The sequence below is a fragment of the Mirounga angustirostris genome, unplaced genomic scaffold, assembly GCF_029215605.1.
Source record: "Mirounga angustirostris isolate CCGP_5_RB_7025 unplaced genomic scaffold, mMirAng1.0.hap1 SCAF_8, whole genome shotgun sequence".
NCBI lineage: Eukaryota > Metazoa > Chordata > Mammalia > Carnivora > Phocidae > Mirounga > Mirounga angustirostris.
Genome location: NW_026991716.1, coordinates 96,339,941 through 96,364,033, shown reverse-complemented (window position 1 = coordinate 96,364,033; position 24,093 = coordinate 96,339,941). Strand labels below are relative to the sequence as shown.

Below are 24,093 nucleotides of genomic sequence, written 5' to 3'. Positions count from 1 at the left end.
TTCTGGTGAAAAAGACAATTCGCCTGTGGAGTTATTTTATGAAAGAAGCACTGGCAAACCCACCAAGTCCAAAGCTGAGAAAGTCCCAACAAAGCCTCCCTTGTTGGCAGCCTTGCAGAGACCTGCAAAGGAAGGATGGGGTCACCCTCGTGGACGTGCACAGGCAGGAAATAACGGTCAAACCAGACACAGGTGGTTGATAACAATCAGAGCAAACAATTTTTTTTGACCAGAATGGGAAAAGAGGAAATGAAGGCAGGGAGTAGGGTGGGAGCGACAGAATTCAATTTAATCCGAGGCCACCCCAAGTGTTTTGCAGAATCGGGCTCCAGAGCTTTCCCGGGAGGCTGCCCGTGCCGCGCACCCCCCACCCCCCACCCCCCACCCATCCAGGCGCCCACTCGCAGCCCTGTGATTTGTTTTCCACTGACAGAATCTCTACTGACCACTGGGACACTTTGTGCTTTAACAAGATAGAAATTGATTGCTGCCAGAGTGTTTCCGTGTGGGCTGCTTCAGCTGCTGCTTTTGGAGCGAGCGGTGGGGGACCGAGTCTCAGCAGGCTGGGGCTTTGTGGCTTCTCCTTTTGTCTGCAGCCTGATGTTTGCTTTGTGCGGAAGGGGCCGCTCCTCGTGGCTGTGCGGAGGGCCCGCGCGAGCAGGGCAGGCGGAGGCGCGGGCACGACAGCTTCCACCCAGCGGCCCGAGGGAGGGGGCTCTCCGTCCGCGACGCCGCACCGCTTCGTGATTCAGGTGTCGGTCGGACGGTTGTCCGTGGAGGCTGTGCAAGATGGTGGGCAGCACCGCCTGCCTTTAGGAGCGCTCGTCGCAGAGCCGTTTGCACTGCGTTGGAAGGGAGCCGCGAGGAAGACGGAGGGGAGAAGGGGAGGCAGGAGTCTGCCCGAGGCGGGGCGGGGGGCGGGGGGGGGGGAGGGCCTTTCACTCTCCACGGAGAACGAGCCGGCTGCAGGGCCGGCAGTCTGGCACAACACTTACAGTCCTGCTGGCCCGTTTCCAGCCTGCCTTCACCAAATGGACCGCACTCTACACTGCCATAAACATGCTTTCTCTCTCATTAACAGAAGACAGTGATGATAATTGTAGCAATCAGCCCCAAATACAAACAGGACGTGGAAGGTGCTGAGTCGCATCTGGACGAGGATGAGCATGGCTTACATACTAAGTACATTCATCGAATGGTGAGTGGTGAGGAGAGCGCAGCACAGAGGGGCGCTTTCTTCGGTGAAGGCCTGTCCTCCGCTAGAGACCAACTGAAGGTGGCACTGTGAGGGGTGAAGAACCCCAGGCAGGAGTGGGGGATGTTGGTTCTGGCCCCAGCAACCTTCGGGACTGTGGGCAAGTGACCCCATCTCTGGGACTCAGTTCTTGTCAGTAGCAAGGGGAGATTCATCTGTGAACTCTAACTCCCAGGGCTCTGGAAAACAGTGCTCTGCTGGCTTGGTTGTTCACCAACAAATGCGCAGTCCCAAGAGGGGCCGAGGACAGGGCTGTGAGGAGAGCGGGCTCCTGCATCTGTGTCCTATTCTGTCCCCTGACTTAGACACAGAGTATCAGAGTGGAAAGGACGCATGCCATTGTGTCACATGGACTTGGTTCAAGTTCTGCTTCCTCCTGTATAGTTGAGTGACCGTGGGCCAACTGCCTAAACCTCTCTGTGCCTCCGTGTCCCTCATCATACGATGGGTCACTTATACTTACAGTGTTGTTGTGAAGATTCAATGAAATAATGTCTGTGAAGTGTATGGCACATCTCGATGCTCAGATCAAGGGAAGGGATTGTTCTGAGCTCATGATAGATGAGCAACAGTCCACCACCACACCTGAACCATGGGGCCTGGCCAAACTAAAGCCAGTGGGAGAAATTTATAGGAAGATAGGCTTGCTTGGCATCTGATAGAACATTCTGACTGAAAATATCACCCAGCTTTGGAATTGGCTGTTTTGTGAGCTAGTGATCTCCCTGCTTTCCAGGATGACAGAGATGCTGTGGAGACAGTTCCGCTTCACTAGGACGCTGGACTAGACTTGCAACTTTCAAATGGTTCTACGGAGTCCCTACTGGGTGCCCATAGGTGCTGGGGGTCAGGGCGGCTCTGGGCCTCCCACCCCACCTCAGCCAGAGCTGGTTTGCCTTTCTCAGGCTTATTTGTTTACCAAGGATTCTGAGATCTTAAAAAGGCTTGACATCCACTGGACTAGAACTTGTAAGCTCCATTCCAACTGAAACATTCCACAGGCACCTGGAATGGGCAGAAAGGATCACAGACTAAGACGGGAGTATGGGGCAGGACGCTGAAGTGGCCCAGACAGGATAAGTAAGCGGCGCAAGGCAGGACCCAGGCAGGCCTGAGATGGGCAGCTTTACCTCAGGGAAAGCTGACTGAAGTCCGGGTCTGTCCTGTGGATCAGGAGCACAGGAAAAAGGCAGAGTGGGTGGGTGGTTGAGGCTTCCCCATCTGTCTCCTCTTCTAGCAAGTGCCGACCACTTATTTGAGATTAGAACCAACCCAGAGTAAAGGCCAAGGCAGGGTGGTGAGGTCAGAGAATAAGGCCAAGGAATAAGGAGCTAAGCATCCGCCATTCCATCCTCTCCCAATCTGACAGCCCATGGGCAGGGCCCTGCAAAGGGTCACAGCTGGCTGCTGCAGGTCTGCATGGCCCCAAAGCACTCCATGTCCTGTCTGCATATCTAGGAGGCTGTCGGTCCGGGGAGCTGACAGCTGGTGGGTGGGATGGGCTCCTGGTCCCTGCCAGTTCCTGAGGGGACCTGTCAAGCTCTGCTGGTGTGCGGCAATGCCAGGCAGTAAAACACAGCCCAACCCCAGAGCCCGTCTGACGGTGCCCCGCCAGGAGCCAGATTGCCTCCAAACTTAGTTTTCTGGGGACAACGATGTCTTGGGCCCTTCCTTATCACTGGAGGGGTTGAGGAGGCCAGATAAGAAGACCTCCAGGCCCCCTCCAGGCAACAGAAGCCTCTAGAACAGAGGCAATGAAGAGGTTGCCACAAGTAATGGCATCATAGGGCCAATGACCTCACAAAAAGCCCGGATCTGGAAATAGGAGAGAAATACACTGCGGCTGTCCGGCCGCCAGCCGGCTGGGCGGCCTAGTGGACAAGCAAAACTTTACGGATTCAGTGTCCTGGATGGAAGTCAGAGACTAAATCCAGTTCTTCCCTTGTAACTTATAAACGCTGTGCCCTTCCTTTCACGTGTTTTTCCTGGTGATTGGTGTTTTCACGTTGCACAGTACACGGATCATTTTAAACTACGCTTTTGGTCCTCTAAATTTTAAAAGACAGTGGTTCTGAGAACAAAAAACCTTGTGGAGCATTCGTGTGTGCGTGTGTGTGTGTGTGTGTGTTTATGAGAGGGTTTCTATGGTGACTTCAATAACCAGCTGTCACCACTGCCACTTTCTTCTCTGTCCTGTTTTTATTCCCCTGCACAATGAAGACTTCTCAGTGATAAAAAAATCAATCAGAAGATGAAATACTTGGGAACACATAATTCCTCATCTCCTTGTCATCAGATGACTGAGAGCTTTGTGCTGGCCACAGCACTGGGAAGACTCCAGCTCCCCTCACCTTGAAAATTCTGGGTTTGATAGAGTTCTTGGCAGCTAAGTCTTTGGGGGCCACCGCGGTGTCAGAACAAACTGGAACTATGTGACCTACAGTGTGGCGGGCAGAGCACCTCACAGTTGACCCCCAGTCTCATCTCCCACTCCCTCCCTAGCCCATCCTGTGCTCCATCCACAAAGCATTGCTAGCTGGTCCCAGCCCCACCAACATTCTCTCACACCTCCAGACATTTGCTCATGCTGTTTCCTCTACTGAGAATGTCCTTCCCTTCATCCCTTACTTCCTCTGCCTGACCAACTTCTTCTTGTCTTCCAGTATCTAAGTGACACCTCCCTTGTAACTGCCCTTCAAATCACTGATGTAGAATGGATGGCCCCCATTTGGGGCTTCCACAGCAATTTTATACTTTTCACAGTGCCCTGTGGTTGGCAGTTTACCCTTCTTCCTGTTCACCAATCTGCTGGCTTTGGAAGGATAGGAATCGTGTCAGCAGTGTTCTGGTAACCTGGTTCTCAAAACAAAACAAAACAAAACAAAAAACCCCTGATTTGTAGCATTTCCCCATTTCCATGGTATAAATACTCTCATCATGGCCAAGTTCAAGCTACCAGTGTAAAATCACTGAACACAGAATTAGGAAGGGAGGCATACAACTGGCTTTCGTGAGCCGATACAAGCCAGCTCAGCACACCCTGGAAGGTATCCTAATCCCTGAAACCCGAAGTCTAGCACAGAGTGTGACTTTTAGTAGGCCCTCAATAAATGATTAATGAGTGAGCGAATGGCATGCATGTGTAATGGGGAGAACTTAAAAGTCTCGTGTGTGGCACTCAAGGAAATCAGAATAAAAATGCTGTCGGGACTTGCATGGTCCTGGGTGCCAGTAACTCCTCCTCCTCATTCCTGAAATCAAACCTTCAAATTCTGTCTGTTCCAGATGCAGATTGAGTTCATAAAACAAGGAAGCATGAATTTCAGATTCATCCCTGTGCTCTTCCCGAATGCTAAGAAGGTAAACAAAGAAATAAGCAAGCAAAAAACCTTACAATTCAAGCTTTGGTGTGCTTGCTATCTGGGATTTTAAGTGGAAAAGCTTGCAAACTCTTTTATCGGTCCTTAGAGATAACAGTGTTAACCGGAAAGATCCACAGGCTGTAGCACGCAGCTCAGCAGCGTGAATCAGGAAGGTTTTAAGGTGTTATCTGATGGACCATCGCTGTCCTAATTGTTCAAACAGCCATTACACACAAAGAAGTAGTTTGCATTTTAACTCATGAGAGAGAAAAAAACTGTTCATCTGATACTTCTTATCTCTCATACATAAAAGTCAAGATATGTACATTTTTTTGCTGACTGTCCACGGACGTATTTTGGTGCACAGAGTTCAGCTCTCAAATCTGTAGATGACAGGAATTAAATCTACACAGTGACCAAAGTGAGCTTTGCTGTGGTTCATAGGAGGGTTTTTACACCAAAAGAACATGCCAGCAGGTTTGGGGCATGGGGACAAAAGCCATCTGCAGCCATGTTCCAGGCTTGGCAAGGGGAAGGCAGAGGTGTGATGAATGTCTTGAGACTCAGACCACAGCACCCTGAGCTTAGGCCCAGCTGCACCCGGGAGGATCCCTAAATGTCAGGACTGCGCTGAGACTTGTATGTGGCAGGAGGCAGAGATGAGCTGAGACGATCTAGGGTTCCGAAGCTCACCCCCCTCCGTGCGATAGCGTGCATTTCCACCCCTTGCCCCAGGCTCTCATTGCTCCCACTGCAGGATCTCCTTATTGGCCTTCCCGTCTACTCTGACCCTGTACTAACCACCCTCTACTCTGCCATCAAAGAGGAACATCCAAATTGTAGATCTGATCTGTCTCTCTCCAGCTTAGAAACTGTGTGGTGGATTCCGACTGACTCCGGGATCGCATCCACCTTTCTTAGCGTGGCAGATGAGGCCCCTTAGAAGAGGGCTGAGCCCACTTGCTCAGGCTTCTCTCCCCACCATGTGCACGGTGACTCTGCACTGGCCGTACCGGACTATCTCAACATGCCCCCACACCTGCCATGTTCTTTCATGTTTCTGTGCCCCACACGTTGCCCCTGCTTGCAGTGCCCTTCCCTCACCTGTCTGTGTAGTCGACTCTTGCTTCGCCTTCTAGCACCCAATCTCTCTAGATTCACTGCCCTCTCATCCCCCTTGCCAATATACTAAATTGTTCCTCTTTTGAGCGCTCTTAGCTCTAGTGCCTTGAGTCAATGGGATGCGGTTGGGAGGGGATGGGCTGGGGGAACATGGTGATGGAAAAGGAGACCGACTTTTAGTTGGTTTTATTGTTGTTTTAAAACTTCTTCAGACAACCCCCTTGCTGCCTGTGCTCAGGGCAGGCTGCTCCCACCTCCTGCCCCTTTGGTACACCATTGCCTAGAAAATAGTTTCTTTACATTTTCATTTACATTCCATCGTTAGGCCGGGAACTCCTCAAGGCAGTAACTGTGTCTTTTGGATCTGGGTGTCATCCACACCCAGCATGATGCGTGACAGGTAGCAGGTACTGCTTCAAAGCTTATTCTGCAGGCTCCAAAGGGATCCCATCCACTCAGAGAAAGACCTACAAGGCCCTATCTGACTCAGGCCCCTCTACTTCCAGACTTCCTCTCCTACTCTATCTCACTCACTCTTCTCTGGCCACACTGGCCTGTTGCTCCTTGAACAGGCCAGGCACGCCCCCACCACAGGGCCTTTGCACTGGCTGGACCCAGACATCCACAAAGCTGGGCCCCCTCCACTCTTTTAGGTCTTTGCTCATTTGCTCAGTGAGACCTTTCCTAAACACTCCACTTAAAGCTGCAAACCTTTCAGCCCTGCCCAGTACTCCCTCTCCCCTTTCTCTGGCTTATTTTTCTCCACAGTATGTATCACCATCGAACACACTATGTATTTTACTTATTCGTGTCTGTCTCCCCAACCGAATGTCCACCCCGTGAGGGCAGTCTGAATCGGCACCCTCACGATCCCCGGCTTACAGTTTCTGCTTTTTGCCTGATCACAGACCCGGTGGGCTCCTTCTCCTGCAGGCCAGATCTGTGTCGCTGGAATGAAAGGATAATGAATTAGATTAAGCCCATAGCCTTGGCATACTTCTTCTGAAGCCACAAAGGAATTCCCATCACTCTGCGTGACCTCTGTCCTACCCCTTTTATGTGAAGGTGGTGAAAAGCACGTTGAAATGCAAAGGGCAGGTAGCCTGGGAGGCTGACAGAAAATGCCGCGCACATGTGGTTTCCATAATGAGATCTACAGCTTACACCCGAAGCCAGGAGCATTGCACATGCTAACCCCTTCCAAAAGCCAAACAGCACAACTCCCAGGAGACTTCAGTAGGGCGCGCCCACGAAGGGAAGCCATAGAAGTTCGGGAACTGAGCCTGGGCTCTGGAATCCAGGTTTCTCTCTAAGGGCCTTCACTCCTGTCCTTCCCTCTCCCATAGGAGCATGTGCCCACCTGGCTTCAGAACACTCACGTCTACAGCTGGCCCAAGAATAAGAAAAACATCCTGCTGCGGCTGCTCAGGGAAGAAGAGTACATAGCCCCTCCCCGGGGGCCCCTGCCCACGCTTCAGGTGGTGCCCCTGTGACACCCTCGGTCCCCAGAGCCCGGGCTCACGCCGTGTGTGTGTGTGTGTGTGTTTGGGGGGCGGATCCTGTTCCGACAAGACTCTTCCAGCAGAGCTGTCGGTTCTCAGTCCCTCTCAGAGGGTTCCTCCCACCGCAGAAGGCCTGTCCTGCAGACGACTTCTGCGGACACCTCCACAGACCCTGCCTTCCCAAAAGAGGCTGTGGCTGCTCTGTATTCCCTCCTTCTGATGCCCCCAGCACGTTGCTCCTCACAGTCGGAGGCCTCTCCCTGCTTAGCCAGTAGATAAATGATGTCGCAGTGAACAACCACAACCCCCATCCCGTTGCTTAAAGCTACTTTTATGAGTTAGCCAGATGCTCGCGTGTCCTCAGACCAACCTGATTCGTGTACAAATAATAAAATGTTTACTCTTTTGTAAGATTGTATTTTGCTTTATCTCAAAGGAGATAGATGTGTGTTAATTCCTAGTGACGTGGGCAGTTGCTTCAGGAAAGCTGCTTAGATGCAATATTAGACGAATGTAACCAACCGGTCTGTATGAGAGGATTAGAGCCAGATAGTTAAACAGTCCCTTTTAACCTAATCTTCAAAGCTTTGTTCTTGCAGTAGAACTTTTTAACAAAACCACTCCTGTACACCACACAGCCATGATTCTAAGTAGACTCTAAATAGGGCCTGGCTGTGCACGTAAGAACATCCGTGTATGGGAAGCACAGCAGCTGTGGTGGAAGGCGGCCCGGAACGGTGGTTTGTGCTCTCGTCTTGCTCCCACCACTAACTAGCTGTGTGACCTTAAGCAGGTCCTTTCACTCGCCTGAAACCCCAAGGACTCGCTTCTAAAATGACGTGGACGGAGGTATCTCGAGGGCCCTAAGTGTTTTAAGGTCTGGGACCTAAGTTCTAAATACTCTTTTGAAGAATGACTGAGTTTTCATAGTTATATCGCCCAGAGGATAAAATTACATTTTCCCAACAGGGACATTTTTCTCTTTTTTTAAATCTCATCAGCAACACCCTCACATTAGTAATTTTAGAAACATACATATCCTGCTCATCTGATCTCAAGAAAACACAAACATATCCATATATGAAATATATATATAATCTACATAAGCTCTAGAGCAAGGTGGGGTGTTGTTAGCTATGGCCTAAGTAGTAAGAAATATGAAGATTTTGAGGTGCGGGGTCGGGGGGGAGAGCTACTGTTTCCTGTTACCTGTGTACCTCATCTCCAAAACAAGGCTCAATGGTGCTATGAGATAGTTCACCCCTTGTAAGTCACCGTAGGGAAAAGACAAATACCAACTATGAATAAGAAGGTTTGCTAACGAACTGCAAAGGACACAATTTCATTTATGTTGTTACCCGATGTCTACTGGGTGGTAAGGTGAATGTCTTTGTTTAAAAAAACAACAACAACCAAAAAACAAAAAAAAAACAGGAAAAGGGGAAAAAGCTAGTAAACCTGAAGTAATCATTACCTGAAGTAAGACTATCACCAGCATCTTTGGTGCTGTAACATCCGAGACCTAAGAAACCCCCCAAACACAAACTTCAAGTCTTCTCTCTCTCTTTTTATTATCTTTTTTTTTTTTTTGAAGATTTTATTTACTTATTTGACAGAGAGAGACACAGCGAGAGAGGGAACACAAGCAGGGGGAGTGGGAGAGGGAGAAGCAGGCTTCCCACTGAGCAGGGAGCCCGATGTGGGGCTCGATCCCAGGACCCCGGGATCATGACCTGAGCCGAAGGCAGACGCTTAACAGTCTGAGCCACCCAGGTGCCCCTCTTTGTATTATCTTTTTTTGGAGGTGACACCATCATTAAGGATTCACACAATTGTAAATAAAATGACGTCAGCAACCATTTCTCTGAAATGTTTCTAGTTTGCAAGGGTTTAATTAATGTGCTGTTACCCCTCCTCCCTTCAGAGGCCTGGCCTGAGCTCTCAGCCACTGTTCCCACCCCAGGTGAGTGACGAGGGAAGGTCCCCGGTGTTCCACAAATAGTCATTAAACTGTCACAGCTGGTAGCACTGGTAGCCAAAAAGACAAAAAGTACACACACACACACAACACCTGATCAGGTGATGAAAGTTTGACCCCTGAAGTTTCTATGAAATCTGCTGACCATGGACATCAAAGGAATTTTAACAACTATGTGAGCGCGCTGACACAAAGATTAACACTTGGTTTATTTAGATGTCATCCCTGTCCTCGTGCATTCATCTGCAGATATTTTGGGGGTGGATGTGGGGTAGGGCTGACTCAGTAAAAAATAACCTCTTGGCCACAAGGCTTTATTCAGACCGAAACTGATTTTAGGGGTGAGGTGCGCAGAATGCAAGGTTAGATTTTGTCTAATATTTAGTGACCAACTTAAAATTTGAAATGTAATTTTTAATTTCAGGGACTGAACGTACATATGCCTAGTTAGTTTAACTTAACTTCTATATCATCCAGAGACATCTCAGTGCATGGCTACAATCTAAGTATTAGACTAGCTATTTCTCAGTTCAGTGCTCAGAAAAATGATTGTTGTTGATACTCTTTTCTTTTTTCCTATTAAATAAATCACCTATTTAAAGATTGTTTCTCAGTCGTCTCAGCAAGGGAGGGAAGCCCTCTGCTTTGAGCATTCCAGACCTTGCTTCATGATGTTTTGCCAAGAGCATTTTTCTTAACCTCAGCCACTTCATTAACCACCTCCTCCACCACTTTGCCAAACACCCCATTGTCACCATCACCTTTGCCAAAGGGATTGCAAAGTCCTGTGATCACTGGGAAATGATCCAGAAAGAGTTTCTCAAAACACAGGATCTTTCTGTTTCTTCCTAATGAACCAAGAAGAATCAGTGAGCCCCACCTCCTCATGGCGAGTGAAAAGAGAAGGAAGGTTAGACTGTGGGAAAATACCACAAAGAAGAATTGCCTCTCATCCTGAAGAACTTTGCGTTACTTTTCAAAATGAATAGCTCTATCTGAGCCCACCAACCAAATAAACAAAAACAAAAACCAGAAAGGAAGAAAGCACCGAAATAAACTTAATTCTTAAATCACTTATTTCTGGAAGCATTTGGAATTTTCAATCTGAAAGGCCCCTAGAAATCACACACCTCTGCAGTGTAATTTTATGCATGCCAAGAGAGGGGCCCCCCAAAACCGTGGCTTCTTTAAGTTCCCCTAGGACTAGAACCCAGATATCCTGGTGTCTAGTCTGCAGACATTTATCTGGCAAACCTAGAAAGCTTTCTGGCTCTCGACGGTAGATTTGTTCAACAAACGACCCAGTATCTCCCAGAGGTAAACTGAGCCTCATGAACGTAGGAGGCCTGAGGGAAGATGCACCTCTGTCCTCTGGTGGCTAGAGGATTAAATGATCATGTTGCAACTTGTTCTGGGGGAGAGTCTTTGGGGAATTAATTATTGCTGTGATTAGATGGAGTGTGACTTCTCTTGAAGTAGTTTTGGCATATTTATTTATTTCATGTGAGTATTATATAAAACCAAAGCACAATTTAAAAGATCTTGGCAACTTCCTGAAGCCTACAGATAAAATCTGCTGTTAGATCAATTTTGTTTTAGTTTTATCTGGCCAATCTCCACAGCAAGAACAATGAAAAATGCTTTTATTTTTAAATCCTGTAATAGTCATCTTTCCCCCCAGTGCTTCTCATCTGACAAGAGTAGCACTTGTTGGAATAATGCATAGCTGTTTGGAAAATCTGCATTACCTTTCAGATGAAGAAATGAGAAAGGTATGGGTCCTGATCATTCTCCTTTGAGTTGGGGCGGCGGGGGTGGGGGGAGGCTGCAGAAAAAGCCCCTTTTGTCAGGAGGCACATGGACAACACCAAAGAGCCTAGCCCAGTCAATAGAGCTGGCATCTGGGGAGGCCCTGTGCCCAGCAGGATAGCATGTTCCAAACTCCATACTGATTTGTTCCATTTTCTATTGGAAAAAGCTTTCAGATAGAATCCCAGGATACTTGGTGGGAGCTAGGAAGCTTTCATGGACCCTGGGCACTCATGTGCTGCCAACTCACCCACATGCACCTCAGCCCCTCCATCTGTGACTGTGCATTTGCTCCCAAGTCCTTGGCCTCAAGCCAAACAGGTGGGACCTGGGAGAGGGACACTCAGTGTAGTTGAACTCCCTGTGTCACTTCTCAAGGAGCATATGAGTGTGGGTCCAGGTCACACTCACCAGGGTCTTTAGGAAGTGATATTTGAGCCTCTGCTAAAACAAGGAGAGAGTCTTAGACCAAAGTGTACCTGGGCCAAGGTGACCATGTGCCGGGCCTGCCTGCTCTTTTCTAGAAACGCTCGTATGGAAGGAATAATTGCAGCCCCCCGATCCCCCGGCACTTGTAACTAAAACCACGAGGGCACACATGTCTTGTCCCTTGCCTGACCTCCCTTTGCTCCCTTCACCAGGAAGGCGCTGATGGTAGGCGGCAGCTGGGGTAAGGGGGGGTGTAGAGGGCGCGAGAGAGAACTCAGGCCTGATGGAGCCCATTAGGCTTCGTGTGCAAAGCAAGTTGAGATGAAGTAGCTGCTCTGGTATGCGTCCAAACTGCTGTTCTATTTTTAGCCTCTCCCGCGTGCTTCTTCGCCCCGCACGGAGCGCCTGGGCACCTGGATGGGCAGCAGAACATGGAACCGAGCCACTCATTTGTAAAAGTGGAAGCAAGGAGGCCACCGATGCAGGGCTTGTTTATCACTGACGGGGAAGGGGACCTGGAATGTTAATGAGGAAGGCTCTCTGAAGCATGCCTTCATGGTTAGCTAGGAGTTCAAAGGAGAAGGGAGCCTCAGTCCTGCGCCACACAAATGTAAACCGTGGATAGAGGGAAGGAGAAATCAATTATGCTGTCGCAGGCTTCCATGTCATTGTGTTGGAGTTGTTAGAAAAGGTAGGACAAGGACCGGATCTCAAAAGGAAACAAAGCCACATGGCCTTGAAGTATAACGAGTTTGCCATGGCAACTGATGGAAATGAGCCTCCCGGGCACCGAGCAGGTGTGTTATCTTACAGAATAAACATACTTCTCTCACTCCCTGGTTTTTATAATAAAACCTGTGTTTGGATTACTTTCGCCTCCTCTTTGTTACCCAGAGAAGTTGGCCGGGGCTCAATCAGCCCAAGGCTCTAGTGAGGGAAACAGCATTGGTGTTATCAAAAGGGCTGCTTTAGAAAAAGCTGGCGCAGGGCTTGGCTGCCAGTCTGGACGCTCAGCAGCAGCTGGGCCGCAGATACCTGCCTGGCCTTTGCCCCCTGCGGGCGACGCCCTCCACGGAAGGCCACTTGTCCCTGAGAGCATGGAGGTGGAACGGGGAGGCCAGGCTCTCAGGCTGGCGGTGGTCAAAAGCGGCATTCTTCCGAGGAGAGGAGAAATGTGTTTAGGTGAGGCTGGGACCTGACCGATTTCCAGCGTCCTGTGTTATCTGGGATACGGGCCAAGTGTTCCTTGAGTTCAGGGATTAACTGATTCTATCGTCCAGTCTGTTGTTATCTACAAAGTTCGGGTACTCAGAAGCTTGCAGAGAGCGGCCAAGCGCTTCCCTGAGCTTTAAATCCCTCTCAGATGGGTTCTGCCGTGGTAGAGTCTCATGTTCGAAATGTGCACAAAACATGGAGATTTTATAAAATCCTCCCAAGTTAAAAAGAGAAGTTTCCCTTTTTTGTGGTTACAACGCCAAAAATCATGATCAACTAGGAGAGTCCTATTTTCATTGTTCTCACTTTGTGGCTAAAAGAAAACGGGTTCTAGAGGGGAGGGGGGTGGGGGGATGGGTTAGCCTGGTGATGGGTATTAAAGAGGGCACGTTCTGCATGGAGCACTGGGTGTTATACGCAAACAGTGAATCATGGAACACTTCATCTAAAACTAATGATGTACTGTACGGTGATTAACATAACATAATAAAATAAAATTTAAAAAAAGAAAAGAAAAGAAAACGGCTCTCATTCTAGCTTCGCACAGATTTTCAAAACAGGATGCTCTTTCACAACAGACTCCAAGAACACGAGACAACTCTAAACTAGGCTGGGGCAAAACAGCTGAACTGGGGGCAAAACCGTCCAGCAGCGCTTACTATTCATATTCAGCAGCACCAAATGCACTCCCCGCTCTGGCCCGCGCCCCTGCTTTCCTCCCCCCAGGATGCCCAGCACCAGTGCCCCTGCTCCATGTCAAGCCCCAGCTCCCCCAGATGATGCCCTGGTGGCCCCTTCCCATATACCCTTATCTTTGACCCTAAGAAATAAAAAATGAATGTCTGAAAAAATAAGCTCTGGTGTCAGCGGTGGAAAAAGTCTCCTGCACTAACCCTCCGAGGCAAAGGAGTATCCCCAAGTTCAGGCGCTAAACTAGGCTGGGCGGTGACTGAAGGGGGGCGTTCCACACCCAGGGTTTTAAAATTCAAGATTCTAAACTAAGGTCTTTGGATACCAGCATACAGTTCTTTGTCGAAAAGGCAGAGGAAGCAGAAGTCCCAGCGTGAGCATGAAGGTTCTGGTTCCATCATGCTGTTTCTAATGAGACAGGTATTCAAAAGCTAATCCCAGAAAGGTCACACAGTGGGAGCTAAGCAGCAGCTAGAGATCAGCAACCTATCTACAATTAGTTATTAAATGCCTACTGTGTGCAAGGTCCTATGTTTGGCACAGAGGTGAGTGATACATGACTCTTGCCTTCAAATTATTTAAAATCTAGGAGCCTGGGTGGCTCAGTCGGTTGAGCATCCAACTCTTGGGTTGTGGGATTGAGGCCTGCATCAGGCTCCGTGCTCAGTGCCCCCCGCTGCTTGCACATGCAGGCGCTCTCTCTCTAAAATAAATGAATAGATCTTTAAAAATAAATAAATACAAAATCTAGGACATAGATAAAATTATTTAAAATCTAGGATAGGACATGACACGTGACAAGACCAAATCAAGGCAGTACCCAGTAAATGCTAAGCCAGGGGGCCAGATGCTCCCTTTTCCCTGACCCTCATGATGACCCAGGCCTGAGCCCACATTTATGCAGTTTCAAGGTCAGATCCTCCAACAAGCAGTTGACTGGACATTTTTCCTAACAGAAGACTTGCTCATTCCTCCTCCCCACACACGCGTTTTAGATTATAATATTCAACATCCCTATAAACCACCACATGGGTGAGATCCAAGATTAGGAGACACAATGTAAGAAATGGGAAAGTATGGAAAAGCACTGCAGAGCGTACGTATTAAACTAATAAATGAGGGCACCTGGGGGGCTCAGTCGGTTAAGTGTCTGCCTTCAGCTCAGGTTAGGGTTAGAAGGCAGACGCTTAACCGACTGAGCCCCCCAGACCCCCCTCTAGGCTCTCTTTAGAGAAAGCTGATGTATGCCCTGCAGACTGCATTGTCATTTATTGGTTTATTTTTTATTATTTTTTAAAAATTTTATTTATTTGAGAGAGAGCATGAATGGGGGGCCGGTAGGGGGAGAAGCAGGCTTCCCGCCCAGCAGGGAGCCCAATGCGGGGCTGGATCCCAGGACCCTGAGTCCCACATTGGGCTCCCTGCTCAGCTCCCTCTCCCTCTGCCTGCCGCTCCCCTTGCTTCTGCTCTCATTCTCTCTCTCTCTCTCTGTCAAAGAAAGAAAGAGAGACCACCTAATCCATCCGGCAAGAGGGCCAGACAGTCCTACAGTGAGAGGGAAGGTAAGGATGTGCATTTCACACTGCACCCTCCAATGATCTGGGAAGGCAGAGACCTGGCGGGTGCTGGGATCCGCTGGGAGAGAGCAAATGGGTTTCTGGACTCTGCAAAGTAGGGAGTGGGGAATGTTGGAAGTTGAGCCTGTCAGCCAAATCTACAAATAACTAAGTGGGAAAGCAGAAAATGATAATTTGCTGGAATGAGCAAGGAAACTCTCTCCATGAATGAATATTGACATTGTCCAGTTTCCCCAAGCAAGATATGTGGCAGAGAGCACTAACCACGCTGAGTCTGTCTTAACAAGTTTAACAAGTGTCTTAACAAGTTTCTCGCTTGTGCAGGCGGAATAGCTTTGTAATCAAACAAACCTGAGTGTGGGTCCCAGTTCACTTACTTACAAGTTGTGTGCCCTTAGGCAAGTTACTTTCTCTCAGAGTTTCAGCTCTAAAATGAGGAGGACAGAACCGACTCCTGGAAAGACTGTCAGGATAAGGTAAGATGGATGATATAAATCTTCTAGAATAGTGCCTGGTAGGTAGTAAGTTCTCAGTAAATGTTCCTTTCTTTCCCTTTCCTTCTTGCTTTCTCCCTCATAACCAATGATTATTTATGGGGACTTTGAATACTTTATTTCCGAAAAGTAAAATAGCAAATCCTAACAACAACAAAAAATGAAGCCTTAGGAGGGTCAACATATGAGCTTTTAAGCTAAAAACACTTCCATCTTGTTTTCCAGAGGAGATCGTCAGCATTCGTTTGTTTTCTTACTAAGGCCTGGACCACAGCAGACTCAAAGAACAATCACAGCCCCTGGACACAGCCTTCTTCCTCCCCTCTGTCAGGTCGCTAAGGAGCAAGACTCAGCAGCACTGGCTAGGATGATTAAAGGTTTAACATCTCAAACTTGGCAATGATGTTTGACTTTAAAGGAAACTAACTTTAGAGATTCACAATGGGGCCTCAAAAATAGGATAATGATTTAAAACTATTTTGAAAAGTAATCTGAAACAAGGCAGTATTGTGTTCATATTATACCTATTATTAAAAAGGAAATTTTGAATTCAGTCTGGGAAAACTGTTATGCTCTCTCTGGCTCTGCTTTTTCAAGAAGTGAGGTATCACTGTCCACCTCCAAAACAGCTCACTGCAAGCTATCTAGCCACAAAGGAAACCGGGGGGGGGGGGGGGGGGGGTAAGCAAACATTTTAATTGAAACATAGTTGCCATATTGATTAGTGATTCTCAAACATTTTTTTCTGCCCCAAAGGAAAAAGTTCTCTTGAAACTTCCCCCATGTTGGCTTAAGTAATTTTCATTATATCATTCCTTAAATATGTACCAATATATGATTAGGTATAAATGCTTCATACTCGTAGCTCACTAAAAGCTATAGGAACAGAAAATGAAAAAGTTCTAGAGATCTCCTGCACAACAATGTGAGTATACTTAACACTACCAAACTGTACACTTAAAATTGGTTAAGATGGTGAATTTTACGGTATGTGGTTTTTGCAATTTAAAAAAACTGTAAGGGGGCACCTGGGTGGCTCAGTCAATTAAGCATCTGCCTTCAGCTCAGGTCATGATCCTGGGATCCTGCGATCCAGCCCTGCATCGGGCTTCCTGCTCAGCTGAGAGTCTGCCTCCCTCTCTCTCTCTGCTGCTCCTCCTGCTTGTGCGCTCTCGCACTTGCTCTCTCTCTCTCTCTCTCTCTCTCTCTCGTGCGCGTGCTCTCTGTCAAATAAATAAAATCTTTAAAAAATAAACTATAAGGGGCGCCTGGGTGGCTCAGATGGTTAAGCGTCTGCCTTCGGCTCAGGTCATGATCCCAGGGTCCTGGGATCAAATCCCACATCGGGCTCCTGACTCAGCGGGGAGTCTGCTTCTTCCTCTCCCTCTGCCTCTCCCACTGCTCATGCTCTCTCTCTCTCTCTGTATCTCTGTGTCTCAAATGAATAAATAAAATCTTTTAAAAAAAATAAAAAATAAACTATAAGAACAAACCAAATTTACTAATTAAATAAAAATGACATCACCAGATAAATTCAAATAAAAAACAATAATTTAGTGTAAAAGTGGTAATATATTGCTGAGACTAAATAGCCAATGTTGGGTTTAATTTATACCTGTCATTATAAAAGCAAATGAAGATGCTTTTTTGCATTTTATCTTTCAATTGTTGACCTAAATATTTGATGTTGAAAGTGACGGACAGTCTTTGACTCTCAATCATTATCATTATTATAATTTTTCCTCCCATCAGGTTACTCGTTTGAATCTATCAGTTGATTATTTTAATTGGTCCAATGATTTCAAAATGGTTCACTCCAAAATATAATATTTATTATATTGATAAATCCATTTTTTAGAAAAGTTCTTCACGGAGACTATTTGCAAGCTGGGATGTCAAACAAACACAGAATCAAACCAACACATCTGCTTATGATCTGAATTAAGTGACTGCTTTGCCTAGCTTCTTTTGAATTCAGCCTATGCTACCATGCGACCTGTAATGACTCAATTTTCTCTCCATTTTTCTCTCTTTGAATTACTGTAAAACTTCATTTATGCTGGTGCCATGATTCCTTTGCCTTCACTTTCCATGAACACATCATCTCTGTGTTAAGTCGGCCCAGCTCTTTTCTCATTAGCCTGTGACAATTAAAGTAGCATGGCTATTTTTAGGATGGAAAATCAAAATTAATTTATTAAATACATTAAGAGACTAAATTGCATCTTATCACTGAAAAAGAGCAACTTTAGCTTTCTAATTGGTAAGATAGTTCACTATGATTTTCATCAAACAGAAAGCAAGATGGTTGTTGTTACTTTGATGCCAGGAATGCCAATATAAAGATTACCAAAACATTAAAAGTTGAATATTGCCACATTAATGATCACGTGGTGCCAACCCAATTTTAAACACAAAGCACCAATGCTAAAGAGTATGTGGCTATAAAATAAACATCCCAGTTGAACCAAACAAGCTTATATTTTATTGTATAAGTATTTTTAGACTGTTGTTGAAATGAAAATAGTATTTGATGGACCGTCAATAATATATACAGAGATATCTATAGTTTGAGGAAAAACTGATATAGAGAGAGATAATACAAATCTTTAAAGAATTAGAACACCAGAAAATTGGGGTGAGGAGAGCATCTGGATGAGAGGGAGGCCTGGTGCAGGGTGTTGGGCCCAAGCAAGACAAGAGGGGCATTCCTGCAGAGGGTTGGCTTGGCTCAGTGTCAGAACCAAAGCTGGCTGAGTGCATGGCTCAGGGCAGGTTGCTGGATCCAGGGTGGGTTGAGGATTGGGAATTGGGGGGCAGCCCAGCATGGGGCTTCAGAGCCCACATGGGGCAAGGGGATTATTCTTACAAAGGGATAATCTCATATGTGGGTGTTTGAGTCCAGGCAGGGTGAAGAGGGCATCCCTGCAGAGAGGTAACTCAGTATAGGATTTCAGAGCCCAGGAGGGATGAGAGGGGTATCTGCGTAGGAAGGTGGTCCAGCAAGGGTTGTTACAGCCAAAGCAGCTATGCTAGCTCATAATATACAACAACAAGAACAGAGCATCACTTCTGTGGTTTTTACAGAGACATAGAACTTAATCATGAGAAAACATCAAACACAAATGTAGGGACATTCTACAAAATAATTGGTCTATATTCTTTAAAAGTGTCAAGGGTATAGAAGTCAAGGAAAGAAGGAGGATATATTCTAGACTGAAGGAGACTAAGGAGATATGAGAAATAATTGCATCATGTGGTTCTGAACTAGAATCCATTTGCTATAAAGTACATTATCGAGCCATGGAGAAACTTGATTGGCATCTGAACATTAGAACTCAATGTGTCAATGTTAATTTCCCAATTTTGCTGTTTGGACTGGAGATCTAAAAGGGAATGTTTCTGTTTGAGGAAATGTGCACTATGATATTCAGGCATGATGGGGGAATTAGATTGGCAACATCCTTTCAAACAGTTTGGGGAAGAAAGGTCTTTGTACCTTACTCACAACTTTTCTGAAAATTTGAAATTGTCTCAAAATTTAAAATTTAATGGTACGATGTTAAGTTAAAAAAAAGGATAAAAATGTACATATGAAGTATGACTAGCTATGTAGAAATATCTTGCAAAATAGTAAGAGTTCTTATATTGAGCATTTATTATGTGTCAGATACTGGGCGAAGTAGTTTGTATGTTTTATCTCATTTATATTTCACACCAATCTTACAAACTGGGTGTTACTAGTTTTGTTTTATAGATGAAGAATCTGAGGCTCAGAGAGGTTAAGTAACTTGCCCAGGTTCTTAACTAACCTACTGTACTGCTCAGAGAAAAGATTGGAAAAAATTTCCAAAAAGAATGTGTAGGGACTGAGGGCATGCCACACCAAGATGGGCCACTTTGGCATGGAGATTATTCTGAGCTGAAGGCAATCAAGACCCTATAGTCTCAAGAGAAATCTTTGTCCCTTCCTTAACTACATAGAAGAATCTAAACTGGCGGTTCTTCCCAGAGTAAGGGTTATTAGCAGAGATAAATTTTATCTGGGTGACCCATCTGTATGGCAGGGCAAATATCTAATTACCAATCATCTGCTCTTCTTATCACCCTGTGAAGTACATTCCTTTCCTCTGAAGTCCTAGGCCCTACCCCCTTCTTAGTTCAGAATGACATACAGACCTCATTTTGTCTGTCTTTGGAATTTCCATGTCTGTGTGGATTCCCTGTATGTATGCTATTAAATTTGATTTCCTCCTGTTAATCTGCCTTATGTCAATTTGATTCTTAGTCCAGCTATAAGGACCATGGAAGGCGACAGGAATTCTTGCTTCCTGACAATTGGAAAATGTTCAAAACAGAACTGCCACTGGGCAGTGGGACTCTAAATGACTTAGTTTTTCCTTTTCTCATTTTCAGTATTTTCCAAAATATCTACAATGGCATGTTACTTTTGTAATTAGAAAAAAAAAGAGAAAGTTTTCATTTAAAAAGTAAATCATTTGTCGTGGAGGGTGCCTGGGTGGCTCAGTTGGTTAAGCGACTGCCTCCGGCTCAGGTCATGATCCTGGAGTCCCGGGATCAAGTCCTGCATCGGGCTCCCTGCTCAGCAGGGAGGCTTCTCCCTCTGACTCTCCCCCCTCTCATATGCTCTCTCTCTCTCATTCTCTCTCTCTCAAATAAATACATAAAATCTTTAAAAATAAAAAGTAAATCATTTGTCGTGGAGCAATGTTGTAAAAATGTGCTGATTATTCAAAACCATATTGAATAACCCAAACTATTAATGGTGATATTATCTTTTAGTAGTAGTATTATCGGTGACTTTCATTTTTAATTTTTTGCTTCTGTGTAACTTATTGTTTCCATAAATAATTAATTCATTCAACAAATACTGTACATCTGCTATGATTTATTTTTATAAGAAAAAAATTTTTTAATGTATTATATAAGTCTAAAGTTGTAAATTTTATTCAGAAAAGCAGAAAGGAAGGGTAGGTATGCTTAGAAAAAGACTGGGCACCAGAATATTAATAGCATGTTTTAGTGGAATAGCATTATGTTTTAGTGGAAATTCTATCTTTTAAAAATACTTTTCTACACTTTCCCAGTTTTCAATAATAAGAATTCCTTATATATTCTATTCATGGCTATGTCTTCAGTGCCTAGAACCTTAGAAGCAGTGGCACATATAGAAGTTCAAGAAGATTGGCTGAATGCATAAATGCTTTTGAGTACAAATACTCCAAAAATATAGTTTTCAAAAATAGCATTGACCTTTACTTATTCATTCCCTTATGGTAGTTTGCAAACTTTGCATTCAACCTATGCTCTCTTCCTCTGGAGAAGATCTATGAGAAGGCCCAGGTGTGGTAGGGAGTTCTCATGCCATTTACTGGGTGGTAGTGATGTGGAGAGCTATGTTACAAGAAGACAGCGTGAGCAGAAAGAGGGGACACACTATTCAGAAGAACATCACAATGTTGTTTTATTAAGATTTCTATTCAAACAATTTCTCGGAGGAATGGAGGTGACATATCACTATATTAGTGTCGATTGAGGATAGACCTCGTGTTATAATAGGTGGGTTTCTTGGTAGTGATATCTAAGGTTCATGGAGGAATGGAGGGGTGGGATAAGGTGGGGATGGCTAGGTCATAAGCTTCTTTTTTGCTTGTAATTATGAAGTTCATTTCTCCGGTTTTACAAATGAACTTGGATCATAAACCTTAAGGGACAGCACATATCAGGCCAATGTGGGGAGGTAAGTCCCTTGGCTGGTGCATAACTCAAGCTGACTGCCCAGCATCCATATCTCCACTTGGTGGTCCAGCTCTCAACACATTTATGGAGGAGGTTATACACTATAGTGATATTGCCAAGTGTGAAGATTCTAAAAAACCACACGAGGTAATCCTCATGTATATCCAAGGATTACTAGAAGAAACAAACCTTTGAAGTCATCCTGGAATCTTCTCTTTCCCTTTTAAGCAATACACTGCCAAATTCTGTTGGCTCTACCTTCAAACTATACCCAGAATTTGACCATGACCCATCCACCCCTTACCTCACTTGGATTATTTAAAAAGCCTCTTAACTGCTCCCTGCTGGGCCCGCACAGCAGCCACAAGGACCCTTTTAAAACCTAGCTCAGACCATGTCTTTACACAAAAAATTGCAACGGCTATCACCCATGTCATAGGTGCTACCTAGTGTCCTACGATTCTATGACTCTCTGACCTAATTTCCTACAGCTCTCCCCTTGCTCACTCCACACTGGCCACCTCAGTTTGCAATTCCTCACACATGCCAGGCGCACTTTGCCCTTGCTGTATCCTCTGCAGAAAGTAGTCTCTACCCCCATCAAATGGCCCTCTCTCTTAGTATCTCACCTCAAACGTCACCTTATCAAACAGACCTTTCCTGACCCTCCACATCAAGCAGAAACCACCTACCCATACACCATCTCCTCTACCTTGCATTTTTTCTTCATAGCACTTGTTATCATCTGGGACAGTTCTGCCCACAAAGCGTGTCTGATTTTCCCAAACACGTGGTATGGTTGCACTTGCTAACCTTTTGAAGCTGGATGCAGCCATGTGACTTGCTTTGTCCAGTGACATGTGAGTAGAAGTGCTACGTGTCACTTTCAGGCATAAGCCTGAGGATCCAGTGTGCAATTCACCACTTTATCTACTCCCTCTCCCATGGAGACTAGCCATACTCCAGGTGATGGTTCTCCAGGCAGCCTGGGTTCCAGAGTAAAGGTGCACAGAGCCCCCAGCTGACATGCAATGAACATGCAGTGTAAGTGAGAAATAAACTCTGTCCTTTTAAGCCACTGCGATGGGTTGTTTATTGCCACAAAATAGCCTATCCTGACACACTCTCTGACATTACATATTTATTAGTTTACTGCCTCCCCCTCTAGAATGTACCTTTTTATGACAGTAGGACTCTGTCTGTTCACTGTTATATCTCCAGTACCTGGCACAGTGCCTGGCACGTGGTACGTATTCAATGAGTATTCGTCGTCTGACTGAATGAATGATAAATTGATCACACCAACTGATATCGGAAGATTTAACAATGACAAGTCAATCTAATACTGGACTCACTGACAAAAACATTCATTCCACCTGCTCTGCATGTGAACGACATTGCCCTGACTCGAGATCTGAAGTGTGGCTGCTTATCTCACCAGCCACGGTTTGAAAACACAAATCGCCTATGGGTACATAACGTAGCTAGTCATGAAAGCCCATAAAGTAGCTAAAGTTACAACACAAATGGAGATCTGACATACTGCTGAGGGGACGCAGTGACAACCATAAATAAAAAGCATTAGCAGTGTTTGTGTCGATGCTGAATACTGATGTGGTTTCCTTTCCCTGTGTGGACATTAGCAATGGTAATGAACTGAGCCTCAGAGGACTGGGATTTTATCTGCCGTTGTCATAAATTGGTGTATGAGCCCCTCTCAGGACTTTTGCAAAAGCTGTGTGTGCTTTTGTGAGCTGCTTTCTTTTCACGTGCTTCCTCCTGGTATGTCTGAATGTGGAGGGGGATAATGCATTTCCTGTATCACGTGGCACAGTACAAGGAAACTCATTGTATCCCTTCAGAGGAAGAGCACATCTGTAAGTAGTTTTTAAGGGCGCACTGAAGGATCTTGTTAGGGTGACCTATTCTCCCAGTTCCATTTGGTTGATGAAGTGGATCACGTGACCGATGTGCATAATGAACTGCTTCAGCTGCTGCCAGTGGGAAGCTCAACGTATAAAACACGAAATCTCATGGACTCATTGAGGGCATAGCAAGCTGATCACATGAGAGAGGAGCCTGCCTCATTCTGAGCTGTCATTTCTTACTGCCGCACACAATGCGCCAGTGTTGCGAGGCTGTTGCTTTTACTTTCCCCCAAAGTCACTGCCTCTCCAGCTTATTCCTAATTCACCCAGAAAAGGCACTTCTTTCCGCATACAGTTCCCTACAAAGCTGACATTATTAAGATGTGCAAGCCATCATCTATTAAACGCACATGCAAGGAGTCTTTATGCTGTGTCATTAAAAAGGAAAATCTATTTACATCAGAGTAGGATTGGTGGGTTGTCTTTGTTTGTTTGCCTCTCTCCCATCTCTTCTCCTCTCATCCTTTTCTATATTTATTTTCTTTCTCTGTTCCATTACTTATTTTTTCCTCTTTATCCTCATTGCTAATTCCCTAATGACTGCAATCATAAGGGATGTAATTTGTCTCCCATTTTCCATGGTTGATAGAGAAAAGTGATGTCCACGCCAAAATACACAAGTGATGAGCTTATTCCAGGAGTGATCCAACTTGCACCTCACTCTGGATGCTTCTGAGTCACTGAGGGACCCATAGTGAAGGGAGAAATAAAACTCCAGCTTTCAGTAGGATAATAGAAGAAACGATGAAAAAGGCTGTGTCAGTTCAACTCGCTTCTACCACCAACTGTTCACGTGTGTTCACCACTATGCTGGGCACGGTCAGCGAGCTGGAGAGAGCACGTGGCCCTTGACTTGGAAAAAGTCAGTGAATCAAAGGTGGTGTATGATGACATATCCAAATGCACACTTAATAGGGCTTCGGGTGGTCCCGGAGGAAGATCTCAGTGAGGACTTAAGTTGTCAGGCAAGGC

At 45.8% G+C, this 24,093-nt stretch overlaps 2 protein-coding genes across 8 annotated transcripts in view; one reads left to right on the top strand and one right to left on the bottom strand.

Annotated features, from left to right (window-relative positions):
* The window catches only part of TRAF3IP2 (TRAF3 interacting protein 2), a 48,538-nt gene extending 40,886 nt beyond the window's left edge, over positions 1-7,652 (top strand). For 5 of the 7 annotated variants that reach the window (XM_064597999.1, XM_054505506.2, XM_054505504.2 and 2 more), the window contains 3 exons: positions 1,082-1,198; positions 4,541-4,615; positions 7,086-7,652. In XM_064597999.1, coding sequence (XP_064454069.1) covers positions 1,082-1,198; positions 4,541-4,615; positions 7,086-7,232 — 339 coding nt within the window. In that variant the 3' untranslated portion in view covers positions 7,233-7,652. The other 2 variants (XM_064598000.1, XM_064598002.1) reach the window with 2 other exon arrangements.
* Positions 84-24,093, bottom strand: part of LOC135365601 (uncharacterized) — an 81,418-nt gene continuing 57,408 nt past the window's right edge. Inside the window, exons 2-3 of the mRNA XM_064598006.1 lie at positions 6,622-6,687; positions 84-2,260 (exon numbers count right to left, since the gene is read on the bottom strand). Coding sequence (XP_064454076.1) covers positions 2,216-2,260; positions 6,622-6,687 — 111 coding nt within the window. The 3' untranslated portion in view covers positions 84-2,215. The remainder of the gene's footprint in view (positions 2,261-6,621; positions 6,688-24,093) is intronic.